This window comes from Sus scrofa, chromosome 7 (assembly GCF_054392235.1).
Source record: "Sus scrofa isolate SSC_HxYL_T2T_F1_AM1 chromosome 7, Sscrofa_HxYL_maternal_Yorkshire_Landrace_v2.0, whole genome shotgun sequence".
Classification (NCBI taxonomy): Eukaryota; Metazoa; Chordata; class Mammalia; order Artiodactyla; family Suidae; genus Sus; species Sus scrofa.
Window position 1 is genome coordinate 125,179,297 of NC_139389.1, and position 18,534 is coordinate 125,197,830.

At 52.4% G+C, this 18,534-nt stretch overlaps 1 protein-coding gene across 2 annotated transcripts in view; it reads left to right on the forward strand.

Annotated features, from left to right (window-relative positions):
- The window catches only part of RIN3 (Ras and Rab interactor 3), a 131,214-nt gene that overhangs the window by 55,911 nt on the left and 56,769 nt on the right, over positions 1–18,534 (forward strand). For both annotated transcript variants that reach the window (XM_084970081.1, XM_084970080.1), the window contains one exon: positions 3,294–3,411. In XM_084970081.1, coding sequence (XP_084826207.1) covers positions 3,294–3,411 — 118 coding nt within the window. The remainder of the gene's footprint in view (positions 1–3,293; positions 3,412–18,534) is intronic.

The following is an 18,534-nucleotide window of genomic DNA, read 5'->3' on the forward strand; positions in this document are numbered from 1 at the left end:
CCTGAGGTCAAGGTAGGGCTGCAGCTCCAACCCTCTAGATACATGACTCTCTTGCTGGGGCAGCCCCTTCTTTGAATGCAAGGGCCCACCTGAGCCACCTGTTGGCAGAAACTTAGGTATGGCCCAAAGGGGTCTTTGTGAGTCAGGAAAGACCCCTATCACTCAGGAAATGCCATGGGCTTTTGAAACTCTGTGCCAGGAACCAGGGACAAAGACCAGATGTATCAATTACAGCACCGACACTCCTCACACACTCATTCTCTCACACACACACACACACACTCCTACATCCCCCCTCTCATGCTGGTTCCCGTGGACCTGGGGGGTAGGAGGCAGTGTGGCCTTGGATCCGTGAAGCAGAGGCAAAGAGGCCCTCTTTGAGGACAGTACGTTCCTGGGGGCAGGTCACGTTCCAGTGGCCGCGTCAGTCCCGTGATGCCACAGCTCACAGTAGATGAGGCTGTGCCAGGAGGGCAGGCGTTGTGTGAGCAGAGGGCAGAGAGGCCTCTAGAGGCGAGCTGGCTTCCAGCCGGGGCACCAGCACCCCCCATCTGTTCTCATTTCTGTCCCAGAAGCCTCCCGCCCTCCTCTCTCTCTCCGCTGCATTGTCCCACTCTCTCCACCTTGGCCTGGCGAGGAGAGAGGCCGCTAACTCATCTCTGACCGCAGTTCAGTGACCGATGGATGCGGCTTGTCCCTGCGTCCCAGGGGCATACTCTCACACAGAGCAGAAGCTGGAGCCAAGAGCCTGCCCTCTGTGGGCCGGGCGTGGGGCTCAGGATCTAGAGCCAAAGGGCCTGAGCTCAGATCTCAGCTCCTGCACTTACTCGCCTGACACCAAGGGCATCACCCGCCTCTCTCGACCTCAGTTTCCTCATCTGTAAAATGGGGATGATGACAGCAGCCCCTCTCACAGCTTTCACGTGTAAGATCAAGGAACCTAGGGAACTGGGGTTACGGCTCGGGCAGACCAGGGGAGAATGTGTAGCTGCTGCTAGTCAATAATGGCATTGTAATATTTTATTAATTCTAATGACATTGTATACATATATAATTTGGGGGGCGGGGGCTTTTTAGGGCCGCACCCTCGGCATATGGAAATTCCCAGGCTAGGAGTCAAGTTGGAGCTTTAGCTGCTGGCCTACGCCATGCCATGCAGGATCTGAGCTGCATCTGTGACCTACACCACAGCTCATGGCAACACTAGATCCTCAACCCACAGAGTGAGGCCAGGGATCGAACCTGCATCCTCATGGATACCTGTCAGATTCATTTCTGCTGCACCACAACGGGAATGCCTTCTAATGACACTGTATTAGCAATTAGAATAATATAGCAATATGAGGAGTTCCCTTCATGGCTCAGTGGTTAACGAACCCAACTAGGACCCTGGCCCCGCTCAGTGGGTTAACAATCAGGCATTGACATGACCTGTGGTGTAGGTCGCAGATGCGGCTCGGATCCCGCGTTGCTGTGGCTGTGGTGTTGGCCAGCGGCTGTAGCTTCCTAGCCTGGGAACCTCCATATGCTGCAGGGCAGCCCTGGGGAAAAAAAAAAAAATATATATATATATATATATATATAGAGAGAGAGAGAGAAGAGAGCGCGTGCGCAATATGATAATGATAAATAGTAATCAGTAATTTGAAGCATCACCCAAGGGGCGGTGGGACAGTGTGCCATCTCTGCGCTCCTCCAGAGCCTCTCATGCTGGGGGCCACGTCCTCTGGGGGCCCCAATGGCCCTGCTCCCCAGTCATCTCTCAGCACCTTTGGCCAGACTCCTTGTCTTCCAAACTCCAGAGAAGCCTGAGTGGGAGCAGCTTAGCCCCTGGGTGGGGAAAAGGGTGGAGGGAAGCTGGGTGGAGGAAACACCGTGACCAAGTCCTTGCTCAGGAAAGGACGGGGGGAGAGCCAGCCCAGAGCAAGCCGTGCCCGAGGAGGCCGAGATGATTCCAGAAGGTGTCTGTCATCACCTGGACGAGCCTCGATGGGGCCAATGAAAACCAAAAAGAACATTTTTAAACCACAGAGTTTGTGAAAGGAAGCAGGAGTGCCCTCCCATGATGGCCGTGGGGAGGTCACGGTCCCGGGGCCACTGTGGGTGTGACAGTGGAAAACTTCAGAGTCACAGTCCCCTTAACTGAGCGGAACCCTTGGTTGGAGCAAGAGAAGTAAGAGCGAAGTGTCTATAAATACGCCAGCTCTGGGCAATGCTTGGTTACTAGAGCACAGATAGGTCCTCGGGGCCCAGAAGCATCATTTTTATGGACTTTTTTTGGCTGCACCCACAGCATGTGGAAGTTCCCAGGCCAGGTATTGAACCTATGCCACAGCAGCAATCCAAGCCACTGCAGTGACAACGCTGGACCCTTAACTCACTGTGCCACAAGGGAACTCTGAGGAGCATCATTTTTGCCTAAAGCAAATCTACAGGAGAAGAAAGGACAGGTCCCTCCCTGGGTGGGGTGTGTGGGACAGAGAGAGGCTGCGTGGCGTGGAGTCTGGGGTGTAGACAGCAGTGTCCAGGGCTGAATCCCAACTCTGCCCCCTTCAGCTATGAGGCCTTGGCCCCGCAGAGCCTCCAGGGCATGTCCTGGGAGCCAAGCCCGCACGTGTATTTACTCAATCTTCGCACGAGCCCGAGGAGCCAGGTCCTGTTAAAGTCGGAGCACGCCTCAATGTGTTCATCTGTGAAGTGGGGTTGACAGCAAAACTTATGTCACAGGGTTATTTAGGGGACCAAGCAAGTGAATATATGCAAAGTAGTCACAACAGTTTCTGTCACAGAGAAAGCAGCATGTGAGTTATTCGCTTCTTTTGTTTCCATGGGGGAAAAAAGTGTGAATTGACTAACATCTACGATTATTTCCAGCTGCCTCCCCCAGAGCATATGTGCTGGGGTGTGAATTGAAATGCAACCTATACATCTGAATTTTTCCAAGGGTGGCCCCCAGACCACTGCCTGTACCAGATCCAGCTGATTGCAATCCTGACCCCCTCCTGCAATGAACCTGCGTCTCAGGGGCTGGGACCCAGGGATCCGAATTGGTTTAGTTGACCCCCTTCAATGAGCAAATGAGAAAATTGAGGCTCAAGGAGCCAGAGGACACAGGCCAGGGGACACTTGGCTCTTGGGGCAGAAGCTCTAGTTCTCTTGAGGGATGCTTGACTCCCCACCCTGCCTCTTTGTTTCTGGAACATTCCAGATGACGTCCATCTCACTGTTGTCCTTCTAACCTTCCCCCACCCCCCAATCTGTGACTCACAAAGCTCCCTCTTCCCCCGTTGCAGGCGTTCCTGGTCTGCCGGGACAGCAGCTCGAAGCACCTAGTGCTCTGTGTCCACCTCCCTTCCCTGAACGAGAGTTCGTCTGAGGTGCTCGAATACACCATCAAAGAAGAAAAATCGAGTGAGTACCACGGCCCCGTTCTGCCTCCGACCACACAGCAGCAGCAGATGCTACACGTGGTAACCACAAACCCTTCTCAGGCCAGAAGGGTTTAAAAATAGAAGAAGGGGGAAAAGCTTTCATCTGTTGAAGTTACTTGGCCCAGTTTGTTTTGAACTCGGTTTATCGCTCAAAGTCATTGTGAGTTTCCACTCGCCCAGGTCACGGCTTGTTGGCTCTGCTTCCTCAAGGTCTTGGTGAAATTTCCCCTTGTTAGCTCATGCTGGAGAAAGGGAGGAAAAGGCGAGGGCATGTCAGGGCCTCCCGGGCCCTAGTGACAGCTCAGCACACACTTAAACCATGATCTTGGACGAGTCACTTCACCTCTCTGAGCCTCGGTTTTCTCATCTGTCAAATGGAGATAATAGTCACTTCCTGTCCGTATCACAGGGACTTTGTGAGGGCCGAATGGGCAGGCACTTTGAAAGACAAAAATCCTGCATGTGCACAGGGCTGCTGGCTTGGGCCTCGTGGGAAAATGTTTAGGGGCCTCCCATCAAGGGTGGGTTTGTACACAGTGAAACAGTTTGGGCTTCTCCTCCTCTCATAGGCCATGCCAGGTATTAAGATCCAAAAAGCTTGTGAGAAGAATCCATAGGGGAGTTCCCATTATGGTTCAGTGGTAACAAACCTGACTAGTATCCAAGAGGATGCAGGTTTGATCCCTGGCCTTGCCTAGTGGGTTAACAATCCGGCATTGCTGTGGCTATCTGCAGCTCCGTTTTGACCCCTAGCCTGGGAACCTCCATATGCCCCAGATGCGGCTCTATAAAGCAAAAAAAAAAAAAAAGAAGAAGAAGAAGAAGAATCTGTAGACTATTCCCAAGACCGGCTTAGGCTCTCTTCTAAAGGGATCCAGGTGTGTGGGGAGCTTTTACTCTTGGTTAGCAACAGAGTGACCAGAGTTAAGAAGATAAAATGTTTATCTTCTTAAGTTTAAGTACTTTATAAGTATTATAAGTATATATCAATTATACATAAGATAATTATATATTTACACAATTAAATATTATATGTATGTAAGAAATATTTGTTAAATATTTACTCAGTATTTTAAGAGTGCTTGTTTCTGAAAAAACGCTTGTGCCCGACACCGGGAAGAGGCAAAGATGAAAAAATTCTGGCCTCAAGGGTCTCCCAGTCTAGTTGGAGGGTGGGAGACATGGGGATGGGAGAGACACAGACAGCAGCACTTGCAGTGCAGTGTGGCAGGTGTAACTCCAAAGTGACTTCTGGCGTGGGGGGACGGCGCACAGAGGATGCAGGCCATGGTGGGAAGGATTCTGGGAGGGTGTGGAAGAGGAGCGAACACAGGCGGGTCCGGAAGAGTGAGCTGCAGAGGTGGAGGAGGAAGCAAAAGCAGGGGCACCTTCCTGTTCTTGCCATACCCTGAACGGGTGAATGCAATTCACTCATTCGTCTAATCAACGAATAGTTATTAAGTGTCTGCTCCTTGTCAGGAGCTGTTGGGGACACAGCAGGGAACAAAACAGTTCCCACCTCTGAGCACTTCCCCTGGTGGAGGGAGGAGATGATAAACAGGTAAATGATGTAGGTGACGCTCCAATGGAGAGCCACGCCATGGAGAATAGAAGCGGGAGGATGAGCCACCTGCTGTAGTAGCAACAAAAACATGGACTGGCTTAAACCCAGAAGAGGCTGGTTTCGCGCTCCTGTGCGAGATTCCTGGACAGTGGGAGAGGTTCATTCAGGGGCCCTGCTGACAGAGGCCCTGACACTTTGAGCAAGCAGCCTACAGGCTCCTACGTTGACCCCCTGCCCATAGGCCGGAAGGGAAAAGAGAGTGGCCAAGGATTGTGGGCAGGTCTTACCCATGGGCCTGAAAGTGGGTGTGTCACATTTGCACACATCCCATTGGCTAGAGCTTGGTCACGTGGCCAGGCCCAACTGCAAGGGAGACTGGGAGATGTGGTCCAGATATGTGTCCAGGAAGGGGCAGACAACCCCAATCTTGGTGAGTTGCTAGGAGTCTGCTCTCTGGATAAGGGGTACGGAGAATGGGAGGGTGGTTAATTTATGTGGCAATCCTTAATGACGCCTGTCCTGTAGCATTCAGCAGGGGGGAAAAATGTAGAGATCTCAGAGAGGAAGGAGAGTGTTACAGCGTCCGCCAGACCAAATATTTAGCACCCGTGGATGATGCAGAAGGGGTGAGGGGAGCGTGAGGGAGCGCTGTGGGTCTCCTGGGAGAAAGACAACCATCAACCTGTCTGCTAATGGACTAGTGTAGCCCTGCTTCTTATCCAGAGTAACCAGGCTTTCGGACACTTGGCTGCTCAGGCAGGTAGCTACCATCCTTTAGAAACCCAGAAGCCACTTGTGCTCTTGAATTTCAGCACCAACACTGGAACGTAGCTGACAGTGGGGAGTAGTGTTATGCTGAGCCTATTAGCCTGTGCACTGGGAGTGCAAAGACAGAGCCTGGCTTCAAGGGCACGCTGACCAGAAAGGCATTTTGGAGGAAAAGGGAGTCAGGCTGGACTGAGAGCATGTCTGGAAGTTCTTTTCTCCTTCGCCTGGGTGCTTCCTTCCCCACCTCCGTGCCCCATCTTTTGAGTAATCACTTCTAGGGCTTCCCACCCCTGTGACACCTGGTTGCTCTAGCCTTTTGGAATTTGGTCAGGAAGCACACAGGAGCCTTACCCCATAGAACCTGGATGTGTGTCTCATTTCTGATTCGGAGCCCCAGGAATAAACCCAGGCACTGGCGGATGGAGCAAGCTTACTTCCCCTGTTTCATGTCTTCCTCCCAGGGCCACGTAGTAGGATCTCATTTTCCATTTTTAAACCTTTAAAAATGAAACGCTCAGCTTAGCTGAAAAGAGCATCAAGACTCAAATCCACCATCCTTCATGAAACATAATGCTTCCAAATCACGATTCACGTCCATTCACTGTGACCACACAGAGGCCGTCTGTAGGTGTATATGTGTTTCATTTTGCTCTTTCTTTATTCACCTCCACTGCTCCCCAAAACCTCAGACCCCTGAAGTCTGCCCCCAGGGAAGCCAGGCAACAGCAAGAAAGCAGCAAGTACTGTGTTTCGTTGCCGTGTTGATGCGCTGCTTTGACCTTTGTGCTGCCTTCCTGTCGGGTACCTGCGTCCTTAGCACGGTGGCCAAGCACAGACCGTGGAAGCCACACAGCCTGTGTCAGAATCCGAGCTCTGCCTTTTACTACCTGTGTGACCTTGGGCGCCTTACTTAATCTCTCCAGCCTCTAAGATGGGGGTGCTAATGGTGCCTCCATCATGGGGTGCTGGAAGGAGGAGCTATGTGCCTACACTGCTAGGACAGTAGCCAGAGCACGAGAGAAGGTTGTAATTGTGTTTTGTTATTGTTGTCGTTGCTATTGCTATTGTAGGCTTCCTGCAGGTTTAAGCCAAAAGGAGGGGTGGGCTAAGCCTGCACCACAGGGTTCCTAGGCTCTGGGTAAATCCTAGCCCAGCAGGTGGGGCCTGCCTCCTCATTCCTCACTGGACTGAGTCTCCTGTAGCCACGGTGGCTGCAGGGGGAGGGTGGACTGAGGAGGAAGTGGGCCACAGAAAGGCCCGGAGCCTGGAGCTGGGACTTCTGTTGGGGTTCCCCACACAGAGCCGAAGCCAAGGAAGGAGGCGAGGGGATTCCCCAGAAGTGGGTGGTCAGCCTCGTCTGCGGCCCCACTTGGTTTGCTTTGAATGAGAGACCCACACTCGCCATCTCTGTGCTTGTGTCATCCTCCAGTTCCTTGTTAAGGGTGTCTTTGCAGGAGTTCCCGTCGTGGCTTAGTGGTTAACGAATCCAACTAGGAACCATGAGGTTGTGGGTTCGATCCCTAGCCTTGCTCAGTGGGTTAAGGATCCGGTGCTGCTGTGAGCTGAGGTGTAGGTCACAGACATGGCTCTGATCCCCAGTTGCTGTGGCTCTGGCGTAAGCCGGCGGTTACAACTCCAATTGGACCCCTAGCCTAGGAACCTCTATATGCCGCTGGAGCAGCCCTAGAAAAAGCAAAAAGACAAAAAAAAAAAATGTCTTTGCAAAACCCTGAACAGGTCAGCTCAGGCTAGTTATGCTGCAGTGACAAACATTCCTACTCTGCGGCGGCTTGTACACACACGGTACATATGCATAAACAGTAACTCGAGTATTTTGCATTCATGTCGCGTGTCAGCTGAGGCTCTTTACAAAAACTGTCCACACCGCAGTCTGAGCTGAAAGCACAGCACCCACGTGCGGGGCAGAGGGGAGGGAGAGAGATGGTAGAATTCCAGGGTGGCTCCAAAAGGGTTCCTCAGAGGTGGCAGGTGTCACTTCCCCTCCCATCTCATTGGCCAAAGCAGGTCGGATGGCCAGGCCAGACTCTGGGATGGAAAGTATGATTCTCCTGCCAGTATGTGACCAGCAGGGAGGGACAGTGACTATTTCCAACAACTATGACCGTCTACCGCATCCCCAGTTCCCCTGTGTGCTGCACTGAGGTGACAAGAACACTTAAGGCGTCTGGGTCATCACACACCCTTGGAGGCCAGATGTGTGTGTGTGGTGAGTGGGGGCAGAGAACCAACAGAAGAGATGCAGGGGATATAGGGGCCAAAGGAGCAGGACGGGCTGGATGGAGGCTAGGCCAGCTTCCAGGCTCACCCCTGCCCCCTTACGGCTGAAATTAACCACCTGGCTGGGGGACACTCGCTACTTTCCCATTAATCTGCGCCCTTGAAGATGGTGGCAATGACACATATTTTGCTGGCTGCTCGAAAACAGAAACCAGTTGGCTCTGTCTCTAGAAGAGGAAGCATGAGACAGAAGCGGATGGTGTGGTCTGGCCCCTACGGGAAGTGACTGCCCAGTACTCAGTCTGAGCCACTTGGCCCAAGTTTCGGGGGCAGCCCCACTTCATTCCCTGCCTATTCCCTATACCAGACTGGCGCCTGGCTTTAGAAACTCAGTTAGGATTGCTTCTTGCCCTGAGCAAATCTTCCACGCTGGAGACTGTGGGTTTAGGCCAAGGAGTTTAGAAGCACTTGCACTTGGGAATGGAGCCTACCTCATAGACAAAGGCAGGGAACTTTGTATTGACTGACGCCAATGGTTTTCACGGCTGGACTGGGGGGACCTTTTCAACCAAGGAGGGGAGAACTTCCGGATGAGTCCTCCCAGGCAGTAGAGAGCTGACTGTATGAGTGGGCAGAGTGTCACCCTAATTGCCTTTGAGGTCCACACAGGAGATTCACATCTGTGCTCTTGGGTTTGACCCTTTCACCAACAGTCTTATTATCCCAGAGTGAGATTTCACCTGTATTTGGACCAATGTATTAAGTCCATTAAAAGGGAAGAAAGGCTTATCATTAAAGTCAGATAAGTTACTTAGCTTCTCCAGGCTTCAGTTTCCTCATCTGTAAAATGGGAACATCTGCAACACAGCAGCCGGAGGATTGAACACATGTAGGGACGTGGGACAGTGTTGCCTGGCCCATAGGAAGCCCTCAGCATCATAACTGTGGTGTTGTAACTCACAGGAAGAAATGTATATGTGGTCTTCAGAGTTCCTGTCGTGGCTCAGTGGTTAACAAGCCCAACTAGTATCCATGAAGACAAGGGTTCCATCCCTGGGCTCGCTCAATGGGTTAAGGATCCAGCGTTGCCGTGAGCTGTGGTGTATGCTGGTGGCTGTAGCTCTGATCGGACCCCTAGCCTGGGAACCTCCATATGCCACGGGTGCCTCTACATACAAAACAAACAAACATAAAAACAAAAAGAAATGTATAATTGGTCTTCATTCCCATTCTCGTCACAGAGCTCGTAAGACCCTTGGACTGTCCTAAGTGATAAGAGCCGTAACTGTGTCTTGATTTTCATAACAAGCCCTTTCAACCACACCTGAGTTTATGTCCATGGGATGATTTTTGGAAAGAGCTTAAGGATGGGAGCTGGTTGCCAGGGAAACCAACCCCCAACCTCTGGGCAAGGGAGAGGAGCTGGGGGTTGCACCCATCACCAATGGCCAATGATTTGACCAGTCGGCTTTGTGTGATGAAGCCTCCATAAAAATCCAAAAGGGCTGGGTTTGGAGAGCTTCCTGGTTTGTGCACGTGGAGACCGACTGGGGAGAGGGTTGCGGCAGAGCATGGAAGCTCCACGCCCTTCCCACGTACCTTACCCTACGCATCTTTTCCATCTGGCTGTTCCTGAGTTATATCTTTTTAGATAAACCAGTAATCTAATGAGTACATGAGTTTCCTGAGTTTCATGTCCTGTCCTAGCAGATTAATTTGAACCCAAGTCTTGGAGCCTCTGATCTGTAACCATTTGGTCACAAGCACAGGTGATCAACCTGGACTTGCCATTGGCAGGACAATGGCAAGGAGGGGCGGGCGCTGGGGAGGGAGTGAGTGTAGTAGGACTGAGTCCTTAACTGTGGGATCCAACCCCATCTTCCCGTAGATAATGTAGGATTGAGTTAAACTGAAGGACGCCCAGCTGGTGTTGGAGAACTGCCTGTGGTCTGGAAAAAAAAGCAGCCACTGGGACTGATGTCAGCATGGGAGTGACTCTCTGACATCCTAGTGCTGTCCTCTGGGCCAAATGAAGACATTGATGGGGCAAAGTTATCACAGCGGCTGAGTATAGGGAGCACTCAAAAAAATGCTAGCTATCATAATTAGCTGTGGGGTTGAGTGCCATGCAACGCAGACCTCAAAACCACCCCTTCCTCCAGCGCCTGGCCCCTGCAGCACTCCTCCGAGAAGTTAATTCATTCCTCTTATCTCATTCTGGTGATGACCCACAGAGCTTTTGGCAAAAAACCAACCGCAGTTTGTATGTTTCTGCTTTCAGGAATTCCCTTTTCAGCCTCCAAAATTGGGGTTGGCCCAGGGGGAAAAAAATACATCATCAGATAATCTAATGCCAAGAACCTCATTGCAAAACTGGTGAATTGCTGTATTTGTTTTTTAAATAGATTTTGAAGCATGGTGGCACATATATTTTTTAGCCATTTCCTTTTTCATTGAAACATGTTGTTATGAGCTTTCTCTGTGTTATGAAACATCAAAAAGACTTTACATCCAGGGAACTATATGCTGAAAGGCCTCGGAAAGAAGATGCTTGCGAAGGCTCTGGGAGACGTGGCCCCTGACTTTGGCGCAGTGATGGGACAGACACACAGACGCTTAACTAGACATGCAGGTCAGAGGTCATAAGTGCTAGAATGTGAGTGTGCACTTTGGGGACACCAGGAATCTGAACGAGGGGTTTTGATAGAGATGGAAGAAAGATCCAGAACACATGGCCTTGGAATCAAGAGAAAAGGCAAGTGGATTGAGGGGGTGGGGCGTGGTGCCAGCACCAGGGCCTAGTGGGTAGCCTTGGTGCATGTGTACTGCCACCTTCAGGGGCTTTGCAGCTTCAGAAAATGGGGCTAAGAGAAAACATGCTGTCTCAGAGAGCCGGGGCCTCTGCACGAGCACGAGCACGGAGGGGTTGGGCCCCAGCGCCTCCTGGGCTTCCTGTCACAGGAGAGCCCGGGCTGTAGATTATCTCGGCTCAACTTTTGCGTCTGGGACACCTACCTTCCTTTCCAGCGGTTTCTGCCTCACTCTTCCACCCTCCATGGAACGCTGCTCCCTGGAAATTCTCCAGCCAATAAATAAATTTAGGAGTTCCTGCAGAGGAAACGAATCTGACTAGGAACCATGAAGTTGAGGGTTCGATCCCCGGCCTCGCTCAGTGGGTTAAGGATCTGGTGTTGCTGTGAGCTGTGGTGTAGGTCACAGAGGTGGCTCGGATTTGGTGTTACTGTGGCTGTGGCATAGGCCGGCAGCAACAGCTCCGATGAGACCTCTAGCCTGGGAACCTTATATGCCGTGGGTGTGGCCCTAAAAAAAAGACAAAAAAGATAAATAAATAAATTATTTATTTATACTAACATGTGAAAGACTAACGCCCCCTTGAAGTAATGCAGCTCGGTGGGAATAAAAGTTATTGTACCGATGTTACAGGGGCAGGGCACCAGACATTGGCTGGCAGAGTGGGAGTTAGCCTGTCCTGGCTGTCCTGAAGTAGCAGAGGAGGGCCACCTGCTCCAGTTAAGGCTCATCTGCATCCCCCCAGGCCCACCCCCACCCCCCAGCCCCTGACTTCCCCTTGGCATATAGGTCTGTGGGTCAGAGAACCTGGATTTGCATTCAGTTCTGCTTAACTAGCTCTGGGAACCCGAGCAAGTTGTTTGACTCCTGGGCCTCACTTTCGTGCACCATAAACGGCATTAAAAATGCTGACAAGGAAATCGATATGAGGAATAGACGAGAAAACACATTTGAACATACCTAAAACCTGGCAGAGAGGCAAGAATGAGCTACATACTTTCATTCATTCATTCCTCCATTCGGGTGTATACACAGCCAGCATCTATTGAGCCCTAAGCTCAGATAAGACCGAATTCTGCTCTTAAAAGCATCACTTGGGAGTTCCCTTGTGGTGCAGTGGGCTAAGGATCTGGCATTGTCACTGGTCACTGCAGTGGCTCAAGTTATTGCTGTGGCATGGGTTTGATCCCTGGCCCAGGGCAAAAAAAGAAAAAAGAAGAAAAGAAGGGATCACTTGGGAGGCTCAGTGGGTTGGGGCACAAGTGGAAGAAACAAAGCTTCCAGCTATGATGGAAAAAAATTAAAATCACTTTTAAAAAAGAAAGAAAGAAAGAAGGCTAAGTGTTTGTGCAAGTGCTTTGTGATTCTGACGGTGTCCCTGTGCCAAGACTTGATCCAGGACTCCAGGAAAATATTCAGGACCTTTTTTTTTTTGTCTTTTTAGGGCCACACCTGCGGCATATGGAGGTTCCCAGGCTAGAGGTCAAATCAGAACTATAGCTGCCAGCCTACACCAGAGCCACAGCAATGCCAGATCCGAGCCACCTCTGTGACCTATACCACAGCTCACAGCAACGTCAGATCCTTAACCCACTGAGCGAGGCCAGGGATCAAACCTGCAACCTCATGGTTCTTAATCGGATTTGTTACCACGGAGCCACAACAGGAACTCCTTATTCAGGACTTCTAAGGAGATGTTCCTGGGGGCTCAGCTTTGAGAGTTTTCCTGAGGGGAAAAGCTGTTACCTCCAAGCACCTCCCAGGTTTGCTTGCCTCTGGGAGCTCCCAAGCAGCTTCACTGCAGGAAGAGTGACTGCATCAGTGTGAGCTTGTGCAAACTGTGGCTGGTGTCAGCGAAGGGGGTTCTAATCCAACTCCCCCAGTAACTTGCTCTGTGACCTTAGGCAAGTCGTTCAATATCTCTGGGCCTCCTGGGAAAAGGGACCGCTGGCCACATCAGGCAAGAAATGGATACAAAATGCCTCAGAAGGATAAAGCCGCGCACAGAGAGAAGGCACTGCCCTTGGTTTGCCCGGCCCCAGACGTCCCGAGTACCAGGACTGTACAGCCTCACCATAGCCAAGGACAATATCTGTGTTCAGAGTCCCACAGCCCAGCCAGCCGCTTGGGAAGCCACAGAATTATGCCTGTCCCACCAACTTCTCCTTTCTGCCCAAACTATTTAAGGAAGCAGGCAGAGGTGAGACCTTCTGGAAAGTTCTGTAGAAATGGTCTGGTGACTTCCCTGGGTCTTTTGTATCCATCTCCTCTGATCTGTTAAGAACCAACAAATAGTTGGCACTGCTTTTATTGGCAGTCCTCGGCCTGTTCCATACATTCCATTGTGCTTATGGCTGTCTCGGCTTCGGTTTTCACCATGGAAACTTTCAGGGAACTTGCTGCAGCGGAACTTGCCCTCCTGGGAATGTAGTCATTTAATGCAATCATTGTTCCCAGTCCAGAGCTGCCCTGGGCAGCCCCCAGGTGAGACCCAGTTCCTCAATTCCAGGCCCTACCCTTGAAACCTTATATAGCCTTTGCCCCCCACTTCTTGAGGAAACTCTTTCTGTGCCAGGCCCTATACCAGACACCTGTGTGCCAGGCCCTCTATCAGACTCATGTGTGTCAGGCCCTGTACAAGACTCATGTGTGCCAGGCCCTGTACCAGACTTCCGTGTGCCAGGCCCTGTACCAGACTTCCGTGTGCCTGGCCTTGTAGCAGCCTCCTGTGTACCAGACACCAGGTGGGCATTCATGGAAGCCATGCCTCTTGTCTTCACCACAGCCCTAGGAAGCAGGTGCCAAACCCCCATTTTGCAGCTGAGGAAATTGTGCCCAAGGATGGAACTGGGATTGAACCAGGGATGTCAACTCCACATTCAGAGCACCTTCCTCTGGGCCAGGCGGTCCCATGGTCCTCGGGGATGTGGCTCTCCAGCTCAGGGGGACGGAGGACGCAGCGAGGGTGGTTGAGACGACTGTCACCAAGCACACGTAAGAACTTTGGCGTTTCCCCAAGAGTCTGAGACGCAAGCTAAGATTATACCCAAGCGCTTTGTGGTCCTTGGCGCAGAACTGGAGCTGGATAGAAAGGAGCAGAGGGGGCATAAGCACAGCGGGGTGAGGCGTGGCCTCGAGTCAGGGAGTCCCCCGAGTTCCAGGCCTCTTAATGTTCTGCCTCTTGATGACCGTCTGAAAGGGGGTTTGTCTCTGAGCCACGGCCTTGGTGACGCGCTGGGGCCAGCTCGTTCCTGCCCGTGGGAGCTCACAGTGCCCACCTCTTCCCAAGTCTGCGCTTCACGTCAACGTTGGGGGGGTATTTAGACCACGGAAATTGGCCAATACTGTGACCTCGAGGCTTTCTATCCCGGAAGAGCTGGTTATTAAACATTACCAGCACCCCCACCCCCCAACTGCTCAGTTTCCTGGATAATGTGAGCAGGTCATGGGTACCATTTGAGACCGTGAGGTCCTTTCTAGTGGATGCCTGAGAGGGTCCTTCTTGCTGGCTTCAGGGTTCCAAGGGCCAAAGCCCTGTCAGTCATTGAGAAGCCATCTGTGGTGGCGCATGTTCCACGATTTTCTTTGGGAGAAGCCGGTGGCTGTGGTAGAAAGAGCCGACACACGCAGACCTGGCTGTGAAGGCTGCTCTGTCGCGTGCTACCTGGCTGAACTTGAACAAACTCCAGAGCCTTTTGTGAGCTGGGTCTCCTCATCGGTGACATATGGGTTTGGGGAGACCTGTAGAGAGGGGTCTTGACACTGGAGGCAGAGACCCCAGGGGGACACTTCTGGCGAGTGAGGACACGGGAGCTGTGTCTCAAAGGCTGAATGGAAGTGTCCTGTTTGGATGACAGGTGGTGGGACGGGCCATGCAAGGACATGGAGTTACAGGATGTTGGGGTGTGTCCAGGGCACACATGTTGGCCGGAATACAGGGTGTGCAGAAGGCAGGGACAGTCACTGACCACTGGCTGGCTGATCTCAGGGTGGCGGGCCCCCAGGTCTGGCAGCTCCATCTTTATCTAAAAGGCCGCGGGGAACACCCGTAGGAGGGTGTTAGGGATGGGGAGTGGGAGGATGCTCAGATGAGCCTTTTAAATAGAAGGCCCACACTGCTGGGGGCAGCATGGAGGCTGGAATGCAGGGGAGACCCCCCAGGGACAAACCCCAGGGGGACTTGACAACCCTTTAGGGGCCGCGTGAGGGACCTGGACCTGTGGAGGAAGGAAGAGGAACCTGTGGTTCTGGGAGGCACCTGGCATCGGGGACCTGTGACAGTGTCACCCCAGGTCCAGGGGAAGAGGGATTAGAGGGGGTGGTGACAGCAAGGGACACAGGGAGCCACCAGGCCAGGGAAAAAGAAGCCCACACATTCACCCTGGTGCCTGGAGCAGTGCTTGGCACATAGTAGGTTTTCAGCAAACATTTGATGAATGCAACATGAACAGGACCCTGGGTCCAGGCCTCTGGAGGGAGGGCAGAGCCCGGGGTAGAGATGTCGGATCTCCAAGGGTAAGATGCTCAGCCTCTGTGGCAGTCACATCCTTGGGACTCAGGAGGCCCATTTGCACCTCTGTGCTTCGAGAGATGTCTCCTCTTCTTACTGGGCAGCAAAAGTGCCACCTGGTAGCTAAAGGGGGATTTGAATTAGATGACGGCCTGGAGAAACCTAAGACGCTGTGACACTAATTGCCCAAGAGCTTTGAGCCCTGACCCCCAGCAGGTCACCGGAACCTCCCTGTACCCACGGAGATGACTCTTGTGGCAGCAGCAGTGGTGTCCCTTTTCTACCGGGCATTGAAGTGATTCAGGAGCGCATCTGGCCCTATGCCCACAGGGGTTCTATAAATAATACCCTTTCTTCCACTCCTGCCCTCAGAAGCAGTGAGGAAATAAAGGATCAGGACATCAGCTTTCTCATAAAAATTAAAAATTTTACTTTTTAGGACTGCACTGGAGGCATATGGAAGTTCCCAGGCTCTGGGTCAAATCTGAGCTGCAGCTGCCGGCCTGTGCCACAGCCACAGCCACACAGGGTCCGAGCCGCATCTTCGACCTACTTCACAGCTCAGAGCAACGCCGGATCCTTAACCCACTGAGCGAGGCCAGGGATCAAGCCTGCGCTCTCATGGATACTAGTTGGGTTCATTACTGCTAAGCTACAACAGGAACCCCTAAAAAAGTTTTAAATTAAAAATAAAAAAGAATTCCCACTGTGGCACAGTGGGTTAAAAATCTGACTGCAGTGGCTCCAGTCACTGCAGAGGCACAGGTTTGATAGCCAGCCTGGTGCTAAAGGATCTGGCGTTGCTGCAGCTGGCCGCGGTGTACGTCACAGCTACAGCTCAGATTCAGTCCTTGGCCCAGGAACTTTCATATGCCATGGGTGAGCCCATTTAAAAAAAAAAAAAAAAAAAAGAACATCAGCTTTCCCCCGATAGACTGATCTGGGGGATGCAGTCTGACTTACAGCTGAAATCAAGAGCCTTGTTACCAGCCCCTCCTTGCACTTGCTCCCTGGAACGGCAGGCTCCCCGTGGCAAGGGCCAAGCCTGCCCCAAGATGCTTACAACAGGGCCAGGGAGAAGAAAGCTGAGTCCTGAGGCCAGCTGGCTGGCTGTCCACCAGCAGGTGTTTCAGTAGCATCTCAAAGCAAGTGAAATGTCCATTGACTTGAGACCCATCCCTTGTTCTTGGTTCCACACCCAGGAAGTGGCTCTTGGTGTCTCTGTACTGCTGGTGAAGAGGCTGTAATGTGATTCTTATGAGGCTGAGCTCAAGGACCCTGAGTCCGGGTGACACTCCTGCTTGCATTCGTTCCATCCCAGCATTGAAGTCAGGCGCCGGCTATGTGCTAAGTGGCTCTAGGGGCTGGCATTCGCAGGGCTCCAGGGCTCCCACCGGTTGTCCCAGGAGCTCATGCTGGTTCTCTCTCTGGTTTCGGAAGCTCAGTGCTCTTGACATTGGAATCTTGGGCATCCTTGGCTGCAGAGCACTGTCCCGTGTGCTCTGGGATGTTTAGCAGTATCCCGGGCCTCTGCCTCCTAGATGCCAGTGGTACCACTCCCGTCCCCTCCTAACAAGCTAAGATGTCCACTCACGGCCAGATGTGCCCTGGGGCACAGACCAGCTCCTGACTGGGAACACTGCGTAAGGCTGTGCCATCAGCCTCAGCAACCAGGAACCACATGAGGCTGCTAAACACTGTGGATGTCGTGAGTCTGAATTGAGATGAGCTGTGCTAAGGACATACCAGATTTTGAACACATCATATAAAAAAAAAGACGGTGAGATGTCTCAGGAATTTTTTGTATTTACAGTTTGTTGAAATGATGCGATTTTGGATGTGTTGGGTGAAATAGGATCTGTGAGAATGATTAATTTGCATTTGTTTCTATTTCCTCTTTCTAACGTGACTGTGAGAAAATGTGCAATTGCACATATGCCTTGCATTATATTTCTACGGGACAACAAGGTCTAGAGAGCCAAGGGCCCAGCGTGCTGGGTAAGAGCTCGGGCTGCAGAGTCAGGGTCCCCTACGGTCACATCCTGGTACCACTTCCCAGCTCTGTGACCTTCGGCCAGCTGCCTAAGCTCCCTGGGTCTCAGAGCTCTCATAAGCGGCAGTCACAGACAGACCAAAGTTCCCAAACTCTCGAGGGTGGGGACAAACTTTGTAAGCTCCTGAAGTTGAAGCTGGGTTGTCTTCTGGGCCAGGTAGTTTCTTGATGGCTTGCCCCCTGGCACCTGGGGCCGTTGTCACCATCAGGGTGGTACCTGGGCCACCTCCCTTTCCTCCTGTCCCTTCTGCTCCCAGAGAGAGCCGTGGTTTTCAGGATGGGTCCATTATGTCAAAAAGAAGCCTGCCTGCCCCACAATCTGAGCAGAGGAGCTGGCGGCTTGCTCTCCCCGACGGACGTGGACGTCGAGGCTTGTTCCCTGTGGGTCGTTCAAGCCGCGGGGGGCGGGCTCAGCATCTCTCCCCCACCCCCGCCCGTTCCTTCTCCACAGACACCTCCCCCATGTGCTTACCCTTTATTTAGTCTTCCCTGACACTTGGCACTTCGCACATCTGTCCGATGTCTCCCCCTCTGTTTTGGCATCTGAACCTATAAATAGTCCCCGTCTGCGTGGTGACAGCTCGTTCTGGATTCCTTTTCCCAGACTGGATGCCTCATCTGCACGGTTGCTAAATAAGGAAGAGCACCGTCCAAGAAAAGGAAGCTTTTGTTACAGCTCGAACGATGTCGTGGCAGTTCTGCAGATGTGGCTGCTGACGCGGGTGCAGGGAGAATGCTCTCAGTAGTAGCCAACCTCGTCCAGCACATGGCCTGATCCAGGCAAGGCCCTGGGCCCGGGACAGAAGGAAGGCCGGTGCCCTGCTTTCTGGGGCTTCATTCTGGCCAGAGTCAGGCCTGGGTGTCATGGTCATGTCCTGATGTGGCATTGTCACGCTCTAAGGGAGAGTGTATGCGCAGGAAAGACCAGAGGGAGGCGAGCATAGCCCTGCTGCCCAGGAAGCCCTCTCCCAGGGCAGCAGGGGCCTGCCTGGGGACCGAGGAGGCCACGTGTGGCACATGGAGTGCATTCTGGTCTGAAGCCCTCCCTCCACTCCACGCCACTTCTGCTAAACACAAGGTCTCTGATGTGCAGGCTCCCGGCCTGGAGGCACCTGGTCAGAACCTCAGGCCAGTTACTTAAACCCTCTGAGCTTCAGTT